Genomic DNA, 15,618 nt, shown 5'->3' with positions numbered 1-15,618 from the left:
ATTTAGAAAAAATCTTGTACAGGTGTGGAACAATCAGATGTCATATGTACTACATTTGTTCTCTACATCTGTTCTCTCAGAACAAATCTGACTTTCACATTTGTTAATTCAATTATGAAATGTCAGCCTTAACCTCTTCTTAATGCAGTCCTCCTTTTAATTAGTGATACCTTAGTGTCTCTCTATATTGCTTATTATAGTAAATGAGTACTAGTATTCTATAAATGTGTCATTACAGATTGCTACATATTCTTCTTTTAACAGTTAGTGTCAGAAAAGTAAATGCAAAATGTAGCGCGATTCCTGCACAATTCACTGTTTATGGTTCCAAGATCATGGTAATTTTTCTTATATGAGATTGATGTTTTGATGCCTTTCCAGGTATGGAGTCTGTCTTCATTTACTCTTCTTCACACTTTCATCAATGAGCATGCTCGACAGTCTCTCTTCAGAAACATTGGGACAGGAGTCATGCAAATTGAAACAGGACCAGCAAATCACATATTCTCCTGTGGTGCTGATGGAACAGTAAAGATGAGAATCTTGCCTGATAGATTTAGCCCTTTAAAGGATGTGTTAAAAAATGATGTGAAGTTTATGATCTAATGTTTTTCTCAGAATAGTGAATAACATTCCCCTTCTGCCATCTTTGAAAATATTTTTCCTGGAACTAACCAACAAAGCAGATGCACAATGATAGCTTGTGATACAAAGATGTTTGGGGTTTTTTTCCTTTCACCCCTTCTGCCCCCAACCCCCTATTTATTAATTACCTGGAGCTTTTAGTCCCTGATGCACTAATGCCTTAAAGATTAAAAGGTCCTTCAGATTTTGATCATTGCCTAAAATGAAAGCTAAATATGACTCCAAATTACATAGTTATAATTTATAAAGACGTTGCTGAAGTGGTTTATTCTTCCTTTTGAGGTAATTACACTCTCACCTGGAGTGTATCATCTGAGCATGACCTCGGCTTGTATTCAACACCTTGCCACCTTGTAAAAGCATGTCGGTCCTGATGGAAACCTTAGGTAATGTTTTTTCACTGTGGCAACCATAACTGTCTCTCTTCTCAATTTGTTTAGTCAGCTAACAATAAAATGTATACCTATGTGTGGAAGAGAAACAAAGTTTCCAGGAGTGAATAGTCCTGGTCATGCAGACATTCATGTAATGAGACACTTTCTCTCTCCATTCCTGAAATCCAGATTGTTTACCTCTCTAACTTGCCTGATCTCCTTCCTCTCATCTAGAGTATAAGAAACTGAAGGATGTTCTGTAACTTGTCTTCTGTTCTATAGCTTGAATCACTGCCATCAGGATGGCAGGCTGACATTTTAAAAATAAATATATTTTTAACCCTGAACACTCCCATTACAAAAGTAAGATGTAAATATGAATGGATATCTTCCTAGTAAAATAGTCAAGATTATGTGTGAAGCCTTAGACTTGATCAAAAAGATACAGGAAGATACTGCTTTAGGATATGGCACTAGAATTTCTTCAGACTATTTATTTAGATGTTTGTAGAAGAAATAAAAGAAAAACCCAGCCTAATTTATTTTTACTTTTTTTTCCAGTAAGACTTTTATTTAGCCCAAAGATAGTCCATTCTTAGCACTTACATCCTTGTTTGTCTGTTTTTCCTAACTACTTTAAAAAAGTAAAAAGCAGTTCAACAGCAAAGTACTTCTACACTGTCAATCTTTCTTTCTTGATGTTTATGTTTACATCTGGTGTCAGATGAAAGAAAACAAACTGAGAAGGATATATGTAGAGGGTTTTTTTTTTTTGCCAAAATATTAAACTGAGTAACTTAAATATTTGACCAAATTATTAATGCACAAGGCCTTTACTTTTTTTTTTCTTTTCAGTCAGCTAAACTGTTTCTGTATGTATTTTGGTTTACTTTTCCTTACTTGAGAGTTTGACAAAGGTTTAATATGTAAATTAGATGTGAGGCTGGATTACTTGAATGCCAATGGTGTACTTTTTGCTAAAAGATATTTTGTGAAATATAGCACCAAGATATTAACTGTAAAATAAACCTGTCAAATTAGGAACTATGGGGATAAATAAAGCATAGCAGAAATGAAGGGCTTGTATAATGAACTATGTAACATTCTCAGGATGCTTTTATCTTAAGAATATAAAGTTGTTTAAAAAGATTTTGTAAAATGTATTAAGGTCATTTTAAATGTATGTTTCGCAAGTTGCAGTGCAAACACTATGAAGGTTTTTATGCACATAACCTGAATTTTCAAATTGTGCAATAAAAAGAATGTGAATGTTTTGCCATGAAGAAACATGTGACAGCATTTCAAAGTGGTACAGCTGTTCAGTGATTCAGTTGTAATTGTTCTTCCTTAACACTTAGAGATTGAAATTGAACGTGATTTCAAAACAGTTTAAGTACAGTGATGGACCAGAAAAGTGACTAAAAGTGACACCACCTTACAAAATAGACTTGCCCAATGAGTATGAGTTGTCTGCTCAGTGGCTGAGTTTCTAATATTCTTTATTCTTGTGGAAGAAGGAAAACAGTGGGATAAATAGTAGCACACTGCTTTAGAATCAGCTGAAACCGTGACTTCATAGCTGCTTTATATACATGCCTCAGTTTTATACACCCACTGAACTAACAAAGTTACACGTGCAGAAATCATGGCAGTATTATATAATTATGTCCTTGATGTTTTGTCCTTAAATATTTATATCTCATTAGCTTTAATACTTCAAGCTCAAATCTGTTGTACTGGCAATCACAAAAAGCTGTCTTACCATCTGCAAGCTGAGCAGATTTTAAATGCAATTTGCCAAGACATACAATGTTGTCATTTTTCTGAGTAAAGCTGCACTTTGAAAAATCCTGGCAAACTTACGCTTATACCAGAAAAGTACTGACCTTGACCAGGCATTTTCAATAATGTTTATAGTTACCATAAGCTATTCTTGAAACTAAATTATGTAAAATCACAATGTATTTACCACACCTTTATAATATTTCCAATAAATCCTGCAGAAACTCAACCTTTTAGAGTTCCATGTTGCTGCTATTTCATTTACAAATCAGTTGTTCACTTGTGTATTGTTCATTGATGTTTAACTATTGTAAGACAAATTATCAGTTGCAATGATGAATTAAAAATGAGTTAAATTCTGTTGTATGTGAAACTTTTCAAGGGACACTCTCAACTTTGAATCTAGTCATTGGAGAAGAACTGAACTCAGAACCCTCTGGCTGTTGCCCTTAACTTCCACTGACTTCTGTTCTCCAGCAATTGATGCTTTTTCCCTCTTGCTATGCAAGTTACTCAAACCTAAGGGTACTAGTGCCTACAGAGGTCCCAGTGCTTACAGTAGCCATGTGCACAAATTGAACGTGAAATTTGCTTTTGCCAGTGGTTAATCAATCATACTTTTCTGTCCAGACAAAATAATTTAGCTTGTAGTTGATAATGTCCCTTTTAAATATCACAGAGTGAGAGCTGTGAGTTTTTGTTTGTCTTTGTAGCAGTACATAATACTGTCAGAGTGTGTCATTCTTGTGTTGCTAACTGATTCCGTTACCTTAGGCACATGTTCTTCATTATTATTTCAGCAATTTGTGAGAGTTAAAACTCTGGCCATCTAGGTACTTAAACTGGCTTGCTGTGTGACTTTACATCAGAAAATTCTCAGCTGACAGCTGACATTGCAGGACGTTGATGGAGAAAGGTGGAAGAGATGCAGATTTTGTACCATACCAGGGTGGTGCAGGGTGAGGTCGTAGATGTTCTACTGCATTTTTGGAACCTCAGAACCAGTTGCAGGAAATAAACTATGAATATATCCTACGCTAGGTACCCCCTTCCTATTATGAGCACCCAGTGTTAGATTAGATGCAATAGTTATGAAAAAAGCAACAGTGATTAAGGGGAAATAAGCTTGGAGATGATATATTCTCCAAGGTAGTTATTTTCAAAAGTTTATTTTTACTAAAAACAGCAAAACCATCGCTAATGGCAGGTTCAGCACACTGATCAAACTACTTTCTATAAAATAAAGATATTGATTTAACAAGTTTTGCAGTGTTTCTTATTCCTCCAATTTCTAGGTCTAAAATATGCATGATTTTGATTTTTTTTTTTTTTAACATCTTATGGTCTCATGCTTTATCTTTCCTTGTTCTAACTTTTGTGTGTTTGGGAGGGGGACTGGTTGCTGGAGAGTTTGTTTTTATGCATTTTTTGGGGGGTTTTGGTTTTTTTTTTTATGTATAAGTAACAGAATTGGGCAAAATGAAATTATTTTGCAGTGTAATGAGGCTGATGTTGTAAAGGCACTTTCTTTTGTCTGCCACAACTTAACTTTTGAATCCCCTATCCTGTTTCATTTAAGCTTGTAAACCTGTGAAGGTCTTGGGGTGCTTCATCCACCTCTATGTTGCCACCTCTAGCAGTGGTACAAGTATGAATGCACCCGTTATGATCTGATTAGTGAGAGATGCCCAAATTAAGGAGCAAACGAGGTGAAATGCCATTTCAACAATACTGACTTTATTTGTAGCTTTTAGTAGGGAAAGAGAGAGTGCCAGCAGAAGACAATCGCCATTCACAGATCCAGTGGTATCCTGTTGGTACTTTTTCATCCCGGGCTTCTCAGTGGTGGGGTGGGGGACCTAATTCATCCCTCTTTTGGGAGGTTCTGTGCAGGAAGGGGTGCTGGGTACACAAGACAAAACTATGAAAATTTTTCACTATGTGTTTTAGCAAACAAAGGAATCCATGCTTATTGACTACAAGTTGCATAGTTCTCTAGATAGTATCCTGTCTTCTACTGGTTAATGGTTCCATTGCTTCCTATGCTGATTTGTTGTTTCTCTTCGTTAGAGTCAATGGATTTCTTGGATCTGAGGGCTATGAGCTGGTGGTTGCAATCTCCCCCACTGGAGTTACCTTTTAGCCAGTCAAGATGATTGTAGCACGGTTGCTGAATTGGATTTATTGGTGTCTTCTTTATCTTGGGAGCTCTGCCTGATGTCCCTGCGGTCTGTGAATTTGGCAATTTTTTGTATCTGCTATCAGTAGTACATACTTTTTTCCAAGCTTTGTTAACCTCCCTCTAGGTCATCAAGCAGTATTGCTTTATACAGCCCAGGTTCCTGGTACCCACAGCGGAAACTCGGGAGGCTCTTGGTGGTTGCAAAGGCCGTCTGCCCGGACCGTGGGATGTTCTTTCTTCGTCGATAGGTGTGTGAGCTGCTGCTTTTCACAGTCTATCCCAGCGGAGATGTACGAACCGGGTTCTGCTAACCACATCTTGCCCCTCCCAGGCCTGGAATTAGCACCATCCTGGCACAAATCCCCCTCCTCTCTGGCCGTATTAGTGTTCAAGATTTGTTCTTTAATTCCTAGCAGCCCCCACGCGAGTCGCACAGTGGGCGTGAGTAGATGATGTATCTTGTCAGGCTGGCAGCAAGCAGCTGCCAAAATTTAAACCGCCTCTGCCTGCAGCTCGGTAGATACAGACGATTGTTTGTAGGGTTTAGTAGCTGCCGCTGGTGCGAGAGGCCGTGCGGGGCTCAAGTGGCCCCGCCCCGGCCCGGGGCGAGCGCAGGGCCAGGAGCGGCCCCGCCCCGGTCCCGGCGGGAGCCCCGAGTCGCCGCTGCCGCTGCCGCTGCGCCCGCTCCGCTCGGCCCCGCCGCTGCCGCCGCGCACACACAGTGAGTGCCGCCGTGCGCTCCGCGGGGCCCCGGCCCCTTCTCCTTCCCCGGTCCCGCCGCGCCAGGCGGCCCCGGCCCCTGCCCTGCGCGCCCCCGGCAGCCGCGGCCGAGAGCGGCGGCGGGGCGGGCTGGGGCCCGGCCGTGACCCGGAGGAACGCCGGGCTCAGCCGGGGGGCGAAATGCGGCGCTGGGTCTGGGGCCGGGTCGCTGCCGCCTCCTGCCCCGGTGGGTCCCGGCGCCGCGCTCCAGGTGGGAGCTGCCGGAACCACGCGGGGAGAGTTTCCTCACCGCCGATGTGCTTGGGTGAAGGCGCTCTGCCCTGCTATGCTCTGCGATACCGAAACTCCTCCGCTCCTCCTAGGCTAGCTTTTTCGCTGTTTTCCCAGAAATGTTTTTGCTTTCACTCGCAGTGAGCCGTGCCCTGCGTCCGCATGTGCCGGATCGCGCAGGGCTGACCTGTAGCTCTTGAGGCAGAGGCGGGCGTGGTGATGCAGCTGAAGTCTGCACGGTGGTGGTAAAAGAAACTTTTCTGAGACATGCCAGTTTGGCTTTGAAATACTACTAGCAAAAATCCTGAAGTTCCGCCTGCAGTTGTATCCATTTACATACTTATTCACATACATGCATATTTACAAAAGCGATCACAGTTCAGCCTGGATTTTTCATTCTTAGAAACCTGAATGGTCAGACCTTCCACACCTCTGTGCGTCTCCAGAGGTACATGTTCGCAGTATTACCTGACCACGGGTAAAGCGCAACACGGTCCGGGTGATGCTTCCCCCTCTCTGCACGTGTCTTGTTTCATTTACACTCCTTTTCGTAACTACTCAGTGAAACCGCTCACCTTACAAACCGCCTGGTCAAAACTTTCTCCCAGCAGTCGTTTTCACCCTCACTGGCTGGGTTGACTGCTGCCCATTCTGTTTATCTTTGGTAAGCTCTAAATAGGAAATTTTCTTTGAAAGGGCATCGACAGTGGAGCCAAAAAAAAAAAAAAAAAAAAAAAAAAGTCTGGAGGGGAGAAGGAGTGTTTCCGTGGAAAGAGATCCGAGTCCTGTATATGGAAGACAAAACTTTGTGAACTTGGAACATGCTTAGAAGCAGGAACAAGGAACTGAAATGTTCTAGTACGTTTGCATTTAGTACTTTAACTAAAACGTTCTAGTACATTTAGTGTCTCTACTTCGCCTGAAAGCAAATTCCACCTGGAACACTACTGAAGTAGAAGTTATGGTGCAGATCTTTGCAGGAGCACAAATTACCGCAGCTTGAAATGGAAGCTGCTCGCTGTTTGCCCTGACAACAGGAAGCTGCTAATTTCCGTTAAATAGTAATTTACCTAGTCTGACTAAACCTAGATTTCAGTGTGCTTCATGGCTTAGCTTATCTCTTTTGAGTTTTCTTTAAATAGTTGCTGCTAGGTAAAGAATAATACTTGCTGCTTGAAAAACGTGAGCGGATAATCAAATCTCAATTCTGGTCAATTTTGTATTTTGGTACGAGAAGGCAAGTCTTCCAAGTGATGGAGAGTAAAATGCCTAATTAGCATTAAAGCAGATGATGCATCCTTACAGTTTACTTTTATACAAAAGTAATACTGAAATAGCAATTTATGGTATGTAAACAGTGTCTGGTTTGAGATGAGTTGTATCTTAGGATGAATTTTCTTCCAAGTTGCAGATATATTTCTTGAGTTTACCTCATAATAGAGGTTTTGGGCTAGAATTCGCCTTTATGGTTTTTGTTAATCATTGTACATGAACAGTACAAAAATGAGAAGGAAAAAAGGCACCAAATGATATTTGTCATAATCTTACTATTGTATATATCCTTTAAAATTACCCACTAAATCCAAAAGGTTGATAGTACCTTTTCATAGTTTTTTTCTGTGTTTATTACATTCTAGCAGCTTTAACCATGTTCTAGTTAAATTCAGTTACAGCTTCTTACATGCTTAAGATAAATCATAAGGCAAATAGAGAGTACTGTGCTTCTTTTCCTTTTGTCTTTCTTTTCCCAGTGCCCTTGTATGTAGGTTTCTTGTAATTTTTTTATATTTTCCCTGTTTTGGATTGATCATTTAAACTACTTTCATCTCCCCCCACTGACAAATTTCTTACACTGTGTTTGTCACATTTTGTGAATCAGATTGAACTGATGAACAAAACAAAATTTTACTGAAAATTAAGTATATAGGAAGAATTTTGTTGTAGGGAAAGTATTTTTTGTACAAATATACCTTGAAAAATATCCAGACAAATTTCTGTAACATGGATCTCAACTTGAAAGATTCTAGTGCTCTTGCTTTTGTTTGGAGTATCAATACACAAACTGTGGTGCTCCAGGAGCTATGATTTAATGTCAAAGTAACTTGGGGAGTTTTTTGGACTGGTCTGGGGGATTTTTTTGTGTCCATCTACTCACAGCCATGAGCAGCCATGTTGTCAATTCTATTTGTGATAAAAATGAAGAATGTTTACAACATTCTTCAGCTGTAATGTAGTGCGAATTCTAGGCCTCTTTATTTTATACTGGCTTTGCAATCACTGAAAGTGAGTATGGCTTGAAATTACATGGGTTATTTTCCTCTTATGCCTCCAATGTCATCAGATCATAAGACCCAGAGTAAATGTTACGTGTGTTTGAGTGAAAGTTAAGATGGCATTTTTCAGTTAAGCATGTGCACAAGAGGTTTCACACAGCAGTTTTACATTTTCTTTCTCAAGTAATGTTTTGCTCAAACCAGAATTTCCTTTTTTAACCTAGAGATTGACCTCATCCCCACTGAGAAGCGAGCTCTGTGCTCTGAGACTGAGGTGTGTAATTTGCAGAGCAGTGGCAGCAATGGCTGTTTCCTAGCATCTCTAACAAGTCTCAAAGAAGGGGAAGAGTGTGGAATGCAGGATTTGTGTTAGAAGCTGTTAATCCTGTGGTTGAGGTGCTCTTGTCTGAACTGACTGTTCACACTGTCGCTTCCAGCCAAAACATCACTTCTCTCTTCATTTCATTGTGGTGGGTCCTGGAATCTCTGTAGTAAGGCAGGTGTGTGAGATGGTGTATTAAACAAAATGCATAGCTTTTAAATTACAGGAGTTAAAGCTGCTCCTTGATTTTAATAAATTTTTATTTGGAAATACAGATAATGGATAGTAAATGTCTCAGTCCTTGAGCAAACCTTGCAGGGACTTTAAAGGTGTTACATGACTTTTTGATGATAATACCCTTAGCTGGCATTGATGAGATAGATGTATGCTGAGGGTGGGATCAACAAAACTGGACACATTAAAACCCAGCCTTTTCTCCCAGTTTATGGAATGATGCAGTGAAGAGTGTGGGAGTGCAGTAGTGTTGGCCTGTGGAAATCAGGCTGGGTGCAGCTGTGGCTGGTGGCAGTTTTTGGGTACATGCTGAGCCTGAGTGGTGGTGGTTAAACCATCCTAAGGAGGTGTGTGAGCAGTGGGCTGGGCTCTCCGTGCTTGCAGCTGAGTGATTGGTCTGTTCTGTGCTGTACCTGTGTCTGGAGTCCCCAGAATGAAATGGGGGAACTTACATTTACCCCGCAGTTTGATATTTATTACCTGATCAGCTGCAAAATTTTTATTGTGTGGTGTGTTTAAACCTTAGTCAGTTAATTAATTCATTTTTGCTGTAGTACTGGAGCCTTACTGGAGCATGTCTGAACAGTGTGCCCATGCTAGGGAGGTCTTGAGAGGAATTGAGGAAATGGCAGAGCAAAGGAAACTGTTTTAAACACAACTGGCTTCTATAGTTGAAGATTTTACATGCTTGTTTCTTTTAGTGTCTTTTGTACTTACAGATTAAATTTCCAGCTGACCCAAGTATCTTTTTCTTGTTTGGTGTTTTGTCTGCAGAAGTTACTGGGGGTCAGTTATATTCAGGGTGAACTGTAAATAACTGAAGAAAAACATGTAACTGTAGTCCATGTTATTCCCCTACTTGTTAATGGAAAGACTATATTAAACTTTGAGGTAAAGAGAAGCAGAAAAACAAGCTGCAAACAGAGGAAGCATATACCTGCATATCATTATCTGTTAAGGTATTTGTCTCTTGAACTTTGAAGCTGGAACACCTCTCTGGTGATGGAAATAAAATCCATTAGTTACCTGTGACTGATTGTCCTCTCCAGCATATACATGACACACAGAGAGTGTTGTAATTTGGTTGTCTTGAAAGGCATTTTAAGTAATAATAAGTGATCCAGTGAGGCAAAAAAAAAGTGCCTATTAGGTAAAAAAGTGTTTAGGAAAGGGACAATAATTTTATCCAAACACATGCTAAATTGAAATTTATCAAACAAAATATTAGCACATTTAAATTACTGATTGTGCAATATGGGTTGTGTAACCACTGTGATTCCATGAAGAGGAATTCTCTTTAACTTTTAGCTGAAGTAAGTTGTTTTTAACCCCATTCTCATACTCCAGTTCTGCCCACTTGCAATTTGATGCATAGTACTGGGCTACCTAAAGTATGATGGCATTACTGCAGAATATTATACTTATCTAAAGAACTTACTTTACCTGCAAGTACAGGTGGATGAAGTTCTGGAAGTTAATTGTACAATTCTGAAAAAAAAGGGTATTAAAAATTGGGCTTCAGGTGATGAGAAGCATGCTCTGTCAGAAGTCTGTTGGGTGTGTGTGCTAACTAACACTTCCAGCCTGAATGTATTGCTGCTCTCACTCAGTTCTGAAAAAAACAAGAGTGTAATTTCCTGCTTTTGCCAGTTCTGCAGAAATCTGAGACATAGCCAGGTCATCGGATCGTGGCTATCACTGGAATATTGTTGATGGGATGAGGATAAAGAAATCTCTACTGGTTTCTGATGGACATGGGCACTGAAAAAAGCTTTATATGGGAAAGTATAAAAGTAAAGGATATTAATCTTCTCCTGTGTTCCAGTTTCGAAAAGTGATGTTTGCAACAAATCCTTTTTATCCATAAATCGTACACTGTATAGCAGAGAGCTTATCCCATCCCCAGCAGCTATAAATAGTGAAATGATCCTAAAATATGATTCAGCTTTTTTATTGCAATGTCCGAAGTAAGTAAGTGCCTCTTGGCTTACTTAAAGCATTCCAGAGTGTCGTGGGCTGACCTTGGCTGGCTGCCAGGCACCCATCAAAACTGCTCTATCACTCACCCTGGTAACTGGAAAGGGGAGAGAAAATAGAACAAAATGTTCAGGGGTTGAGATAAGCGCCAGGAGAGATCATCCACCTAACAGTATGACAGGATAATGAGGAGTAAAATAAGTGTTAAAAACACCTTCCCCCCACCCATCCCCCCCTTCCCAGCTCTACCTTCTCCCCAGCAGTGCAGGGAGATGGGGGATGGAGTTTATGGCCAGTTCATCGTGCCCAATAACCTTTTTCTCCTTCTTAAATGTGTTACCTCAGGGGCATTGCCATCACTCCTGACCGGCCCAGCCTTGGCCGGCAGCACATCCATCCTGGAGCCGGGGATTGGCTCTGCCAGGCCTAGGGGAAGCTGCTGGCAGCTTCTCTAAGGAGCCAGCCCTGTAGCCCCCAATACCAAAACCTGGCCATGCAAAACCAACATGTAGTGCCTTTTTCGCAGCTACGAAGGGCAATTTGGTGCTCCTTTGCCTTGGGGAAGAGAGAGGAGTTTGCTGCTGTGTGAGATGCTGTTAATAAGGCATCACCATTTTATACAAAATGCCTTATAGAGCTACCTCTTGTATGTCATGGTTAGCTAGTGTCCTGGTTTAGGGCAAATTTGGGAGAGAATCCCCAAAAAGGGTTTCTCCAAAAGCAAACCCACACAGCCCCCTCCCCCAACCGGTTCGGGAAGAATTCCTCGGAGAGAGGTGGAAAGAACCTGTTTATTTGACAAGCACAGCACCCCCAGCACACACAATGAACAATACCGGATGACACCACTCTTCCACTGCTGTGAGAAAGATGACAAATTCAGAAAGTCTCTCCTGGGGGTTGGCCGTTATCAGTCCCTCTGGCATGAGGCAGCTGCTGCAGTCACAAGGTGTAAACTCTCTCTCGGTGTTCTAAATCCCAGTCCAGAGCAGTCAGCAGGTCCAGCGGGGTGGGGGGAACAGTCCAGAAAGGAATTTGGACTGTTTAGCTAAAGTAACTAATGAGAAGGGGGGGAAAAAAAGCAAGAGCAAGCAAAACAGAAGCGAAGCAGAAGCAAGAGCGAAAGCAAAAAGCAGGGCAAAAAGTAAAAAAGCAGCAACATGCACTGGTGCTATCTGTATGTCCCGCCGAGTGGCTGATAAGAGGCCCAAAACAAAACTCTCACTCTGCCAGTCTTAAAGGCACGGAACAGAATATCCAGCATAAATTACATACACACGGATGGGGATAACAGTCACCCTAGGACAGCTAGTATAAACTCAGTAGCAAACCATACCTCCTGTTTTTTCCAAAACACTTGGGAGCTGTTTTTTTTGGGGTCTTTAGCTACTGTTGTTTCAGAATGTGGAGAAATATTGGTTTGGTGTTAGAAGGTACCTGTGCCTTTCTGACTCATCTGCTGCAGATGGCTCTTTCTGAGTGGTGAGTATGTGCATGCATTAAAAAGCTAGATAAGGAAAGCCTAGCTAAATAGCCTGTAATTAAACCCTGACTATTGAGTTGTTTTGGAGTATTCATAATTAGATATGTGTTTGTTTATGATATCCTTCCACTTCTCATCAGAAGATTATTTGTTTTTTGTGTGTATGCTTAGCCCATTTTCCTTAGGGTGTATAAGTAATTTTCAGGCTCTGTGGAAGAACCTTTGCCCACCCTCAGCTCATTCCACATCCTTCTTCCTCCATTCAGAACACAAAATCTGCATTTTATCAGATGCACTTCAAATGAATTTTTTTACTTTTTGCTTCATAAAGTGAAACAAAAATGAACAACTACTTAGCAATTAAATTTTTTAATTCTAGCTCATCTTGATGTTTTATTGTCAGTAACTGTTGACACTAAGATTTTGTTTAATCCTGATGTATATAGTACTGTCTTTATGGCTAACTGTAGGGCTGTTTTAATAAAAAAAAAATCTTCTTCTGAGGAAACATTGTTTACCTTAATGTCTTTGATATGGAGAAAAACATTTTTCTGCTGTTAGGCCTGCAGCTTGTAGTGTTTGGGATTCCAGACATAAAATTGGTGTCTCAAGTAGTCTAGAGTTGATCTTATTTATAGTATTGCTAGAACTTTCAGCTCTGTTATGTTTTGGGCATGACTGGAATGATTTTGTAGGCAGCTAAGTGGTGTTTACTGGTATGTGAAAATTATTATGTTTTTTATGAGATTAAAAAGTAGAAGCTTTTTGCAAAAGATTCAGGAAGGAGGACAAGAGGATAGAGCAAGAGAGACAAATCTGAGTATGTTTGGGAGCCTTGACGTTTGCTTAGCGGTCCAAAAGTTTGCAGGTCAAGTTAGAAGAAGGTAGTTGATAACTTTTATGTTTAGATCTTTTATTGTGGCTAGGATTATAGTGAAACAGGGAATAGGAAAGCTCATCCTGCTCCTTAAGGTCCATTAACACACCCCTTAACATTCAATGATTCTATCTTCTCTGATTTCCAGTGTTTTCAGAATAATTTAGACACGCTGAGGGGGAAGTCTTGCTCTGTTTGACTACAGTTTTATTTTCTTGTGTACTGAGTTGTATTTGTAGTTACTTTGTATAAATTACAGGATGCTTTAGCCTCCTCTCTGATGAAATAATGAAACAATACAGATCTGTTACTATAAGCACTGCTGTAGGAATCTTAATAGTTTTGTGTAGCTGCCAGATTGGTTTTTTAGTTTTTTTTTTTTTGGTCCTCTTGACACCATATTGAGGGGTAGAGTTTCTTCTTGTTTGAAGATCTCGTTCTAGAAACTGTTTGTATGATACCCTTGTATTGCAATGCATTTCATATCAAGGTCTTGTCTGCTACTTTAGTGAATTCAATTGAATATTTCCAGGCACATTTACTTCATTTGTTCTCCATTAAGTTGTAGTACTTCAGTGTATTAGATCACTCTCATGTTAAAGAAATATTCAAATTTTGTTTTGTTTGGAGCTTTTGAAAATTTGTTAGAACTTACAGGTAGAGCTGAATAATAGTATAAATGTGATTAACATCTGAATTGTAGAAAAATCTGTGTAATCCAAACAGTGAATTTGTGTTGTGCTGGTCTGCAAAACACCACACTGGTCAGTGATGCAGAAAGTATGCTGACTGTGACCAAATGCTTTTGTGCAGGTTTGCCAGCAGTATTTGCTGTACAAGTGGTTTTGAATGTGCAGGTGGATGGTTTAAAGTCACTTGAAATGTCAGTTTTGTTGTTAATACCAGGAGGATTGCTGGTGAATGGATAAGGGGCAATAGTGAATGTGAGGTCAGTGACAGGGGGTACAATACTGTGTGCATTTTTATTTATTCCTGTGAGGTGTTAACATGTAATCTCAGGTGATTTGCAGTTTATACATTTCTTCTGCTTCAGATCTTCCATTGGATCATATAGAGAGCCTGAATTACGACAAAAAGATCCAGCTGCTGAAAGCATGTTTTAGGCAACACCACGAGATGAAAAGCACAGGACATGGTCCTTGCTGTTGACCTCAGCCCATGGACACTGCTGTCCATCTCATCCAGGATCCCTAAACATTGGTTGTTTGCCAGGGCTTTCAGACTGGCTTTGTCCAAGTTATTTATTGTTACCTGTAGTTCTTAAGAAGTTTCTTACCATTTCAGCATACTAATTTTTCTAATTACTTGATTAAAAACTTAAGGCCTTTTAAAAAAACCCCCCAAAAACAACACCCAAACTGTATCGGTGTAAAGATCCTGCTTTACATGGAGTACCCAGTTCTGCATATCATGCCAGGTATTTAATCTCAGTGATCACAGAAGAGGGTGTATTGAAAACAAACCTCTGGAGTGTTTGGGTCCACCTGATGGGGAATCAGCATTCAGACCTATAAAACCTCTAAGTGCCCAAACCAGAGCATGTGCTGCTGTTCTGTACACAGGAAGCCGTGTCACAAAATCAGCCCTGCTTTCCGCTCAAGCACAAGAATTTATGTGTATGTGATTGAGACTGGGGAAGGAGAGTGTGGAGTTACAGTGGACTTTAAAATACAGGTTTAAGATTACAGGAAAGCAGACCTCTCTTCTAGCCAGGCTTAAATGCAGCATGCAGCATAAAATAATCTCTAAGTTTCAGTACTGTATATAAGAAAGGTAGTACAGAACTCTATAGCTAAAAAGGCAGTTGTGACCTATTTCAACTTTATTTGTCTTAAAACAATGTTGCCTAAAAAGCAAATAGCTACAGCGCAAGTCTGAAAGTTGGTGTTCTGAGTCTTGGTGGCAATAAATACATTAATGGAGAAGAATGTCAACTAACAGATAGGCAAAGGAATAAGTTATTAGCTAGGAGGATTAAATTCAGAACTTGGATCAAATCAAATACTGGAATAAGGATTAGAAGAACCTTGAGGAGCTTAAATGAGCTCCTTGAGATGAAAAACAAAAGACTGAAAAGGAAAAAAAGTGTGTTTAAAGCTTTATTTTTTCTTAATATGAGCAACTGAATAACACCATAATAAAATAGGCTGAATAATAAAACATTTAACAGTGCCAGGCAGAAGAAAGGTCTTTGTCAAAGATTCTTCATAGAAGACAGGCCGTTTAGATACCCAGTGTGACAGTCTGAAACTGTGATCATGCAGCTTTTTTTCTGTGCTCAGTCACAGGGCTTGCTCTGTGACAGCAGTAGAATCAGTGGACTAAAACTTTTCTGGGGTTGTTTTTTGGGGTTTTTTTTTAATTTATTTTGGTGGGTATGAGCTGAGAGCACCACAGTAAAAATGAAATGCATGGAAGGCTTGCTGGCTCTAGAGCACTTTGGAGTGTGTACTTGCCT

At 40.2% G+C, this 15,618-nt stretch overlaps 2 protein-coding genes across 6 annotated transcripts in view; both read left to right on the top strand.

Moving 5' to 3' along the window:
* Window positions 1-4,064, top strand: part of DMXL1 (Dmx like 1) — a 75,895-nt gene extending 71,831 nt beyond the window's left edge. For all 3 annotated transcript variants that reach the window (XM_030236721.2, XM_050986581.1, XM_030236722.2), the window contains one exon: window positions 382-4,064. In XM_030236721.2, coding sequence (XP_030092581.2) covers window positions 382-606 — 225 coding nt within the window. In that variant the 3' untranslated portion in view covers window positions 607-4,064. The remainder of the gene's footprint in view (window positions 1-381) is intronic.
* A 1,495-nt stretch (window positions 4,065-5,559) lies between these two features.
* Window positions 5,560-15,618, top strand: part of TNFAIP8 (TNF alpha induced protein 8) — a 56,911-nt gene continuing 46,852 nt past the window's right edge. The window contains exon 1 of one of the 3 annotated variants that reach the window (XM_050986742.1): window positions 5,560-5,704. In XM_050986742.1, the coding sequence (XP_050842699.1) occupies window position 5,704 (1 nt within the window). In that variant the 5' untranslated portion in view covers window positions 5,560-5,703. The remainder of the gene's footprint in view (window positions 5,705-15,618) is intronic. The other 2 variants (XM_050986739.1, XM_050986741.1) reach the window with 2 other exon arrangements.

This window comes from Serinus canaria, chromosome Z (assembly GCF_022539315.1).
Source record: "Serinus canaria isolate serCan28SL12 chromosome Z, serCan2020, whole genome shotgun sequence".
Classification (NCBI taxonomy): domain Eukaryota; kingdom Metazoa; phylum Chordata; class Aves; order Passeriformes; family Fringillidae; genus Serinus; species Serinus canaria.
The sequence above is the reverse complement of the archived record's forward strand: the minus strand, read 5'-3'. Positions and strand labels throughout refer to the sequence as shown.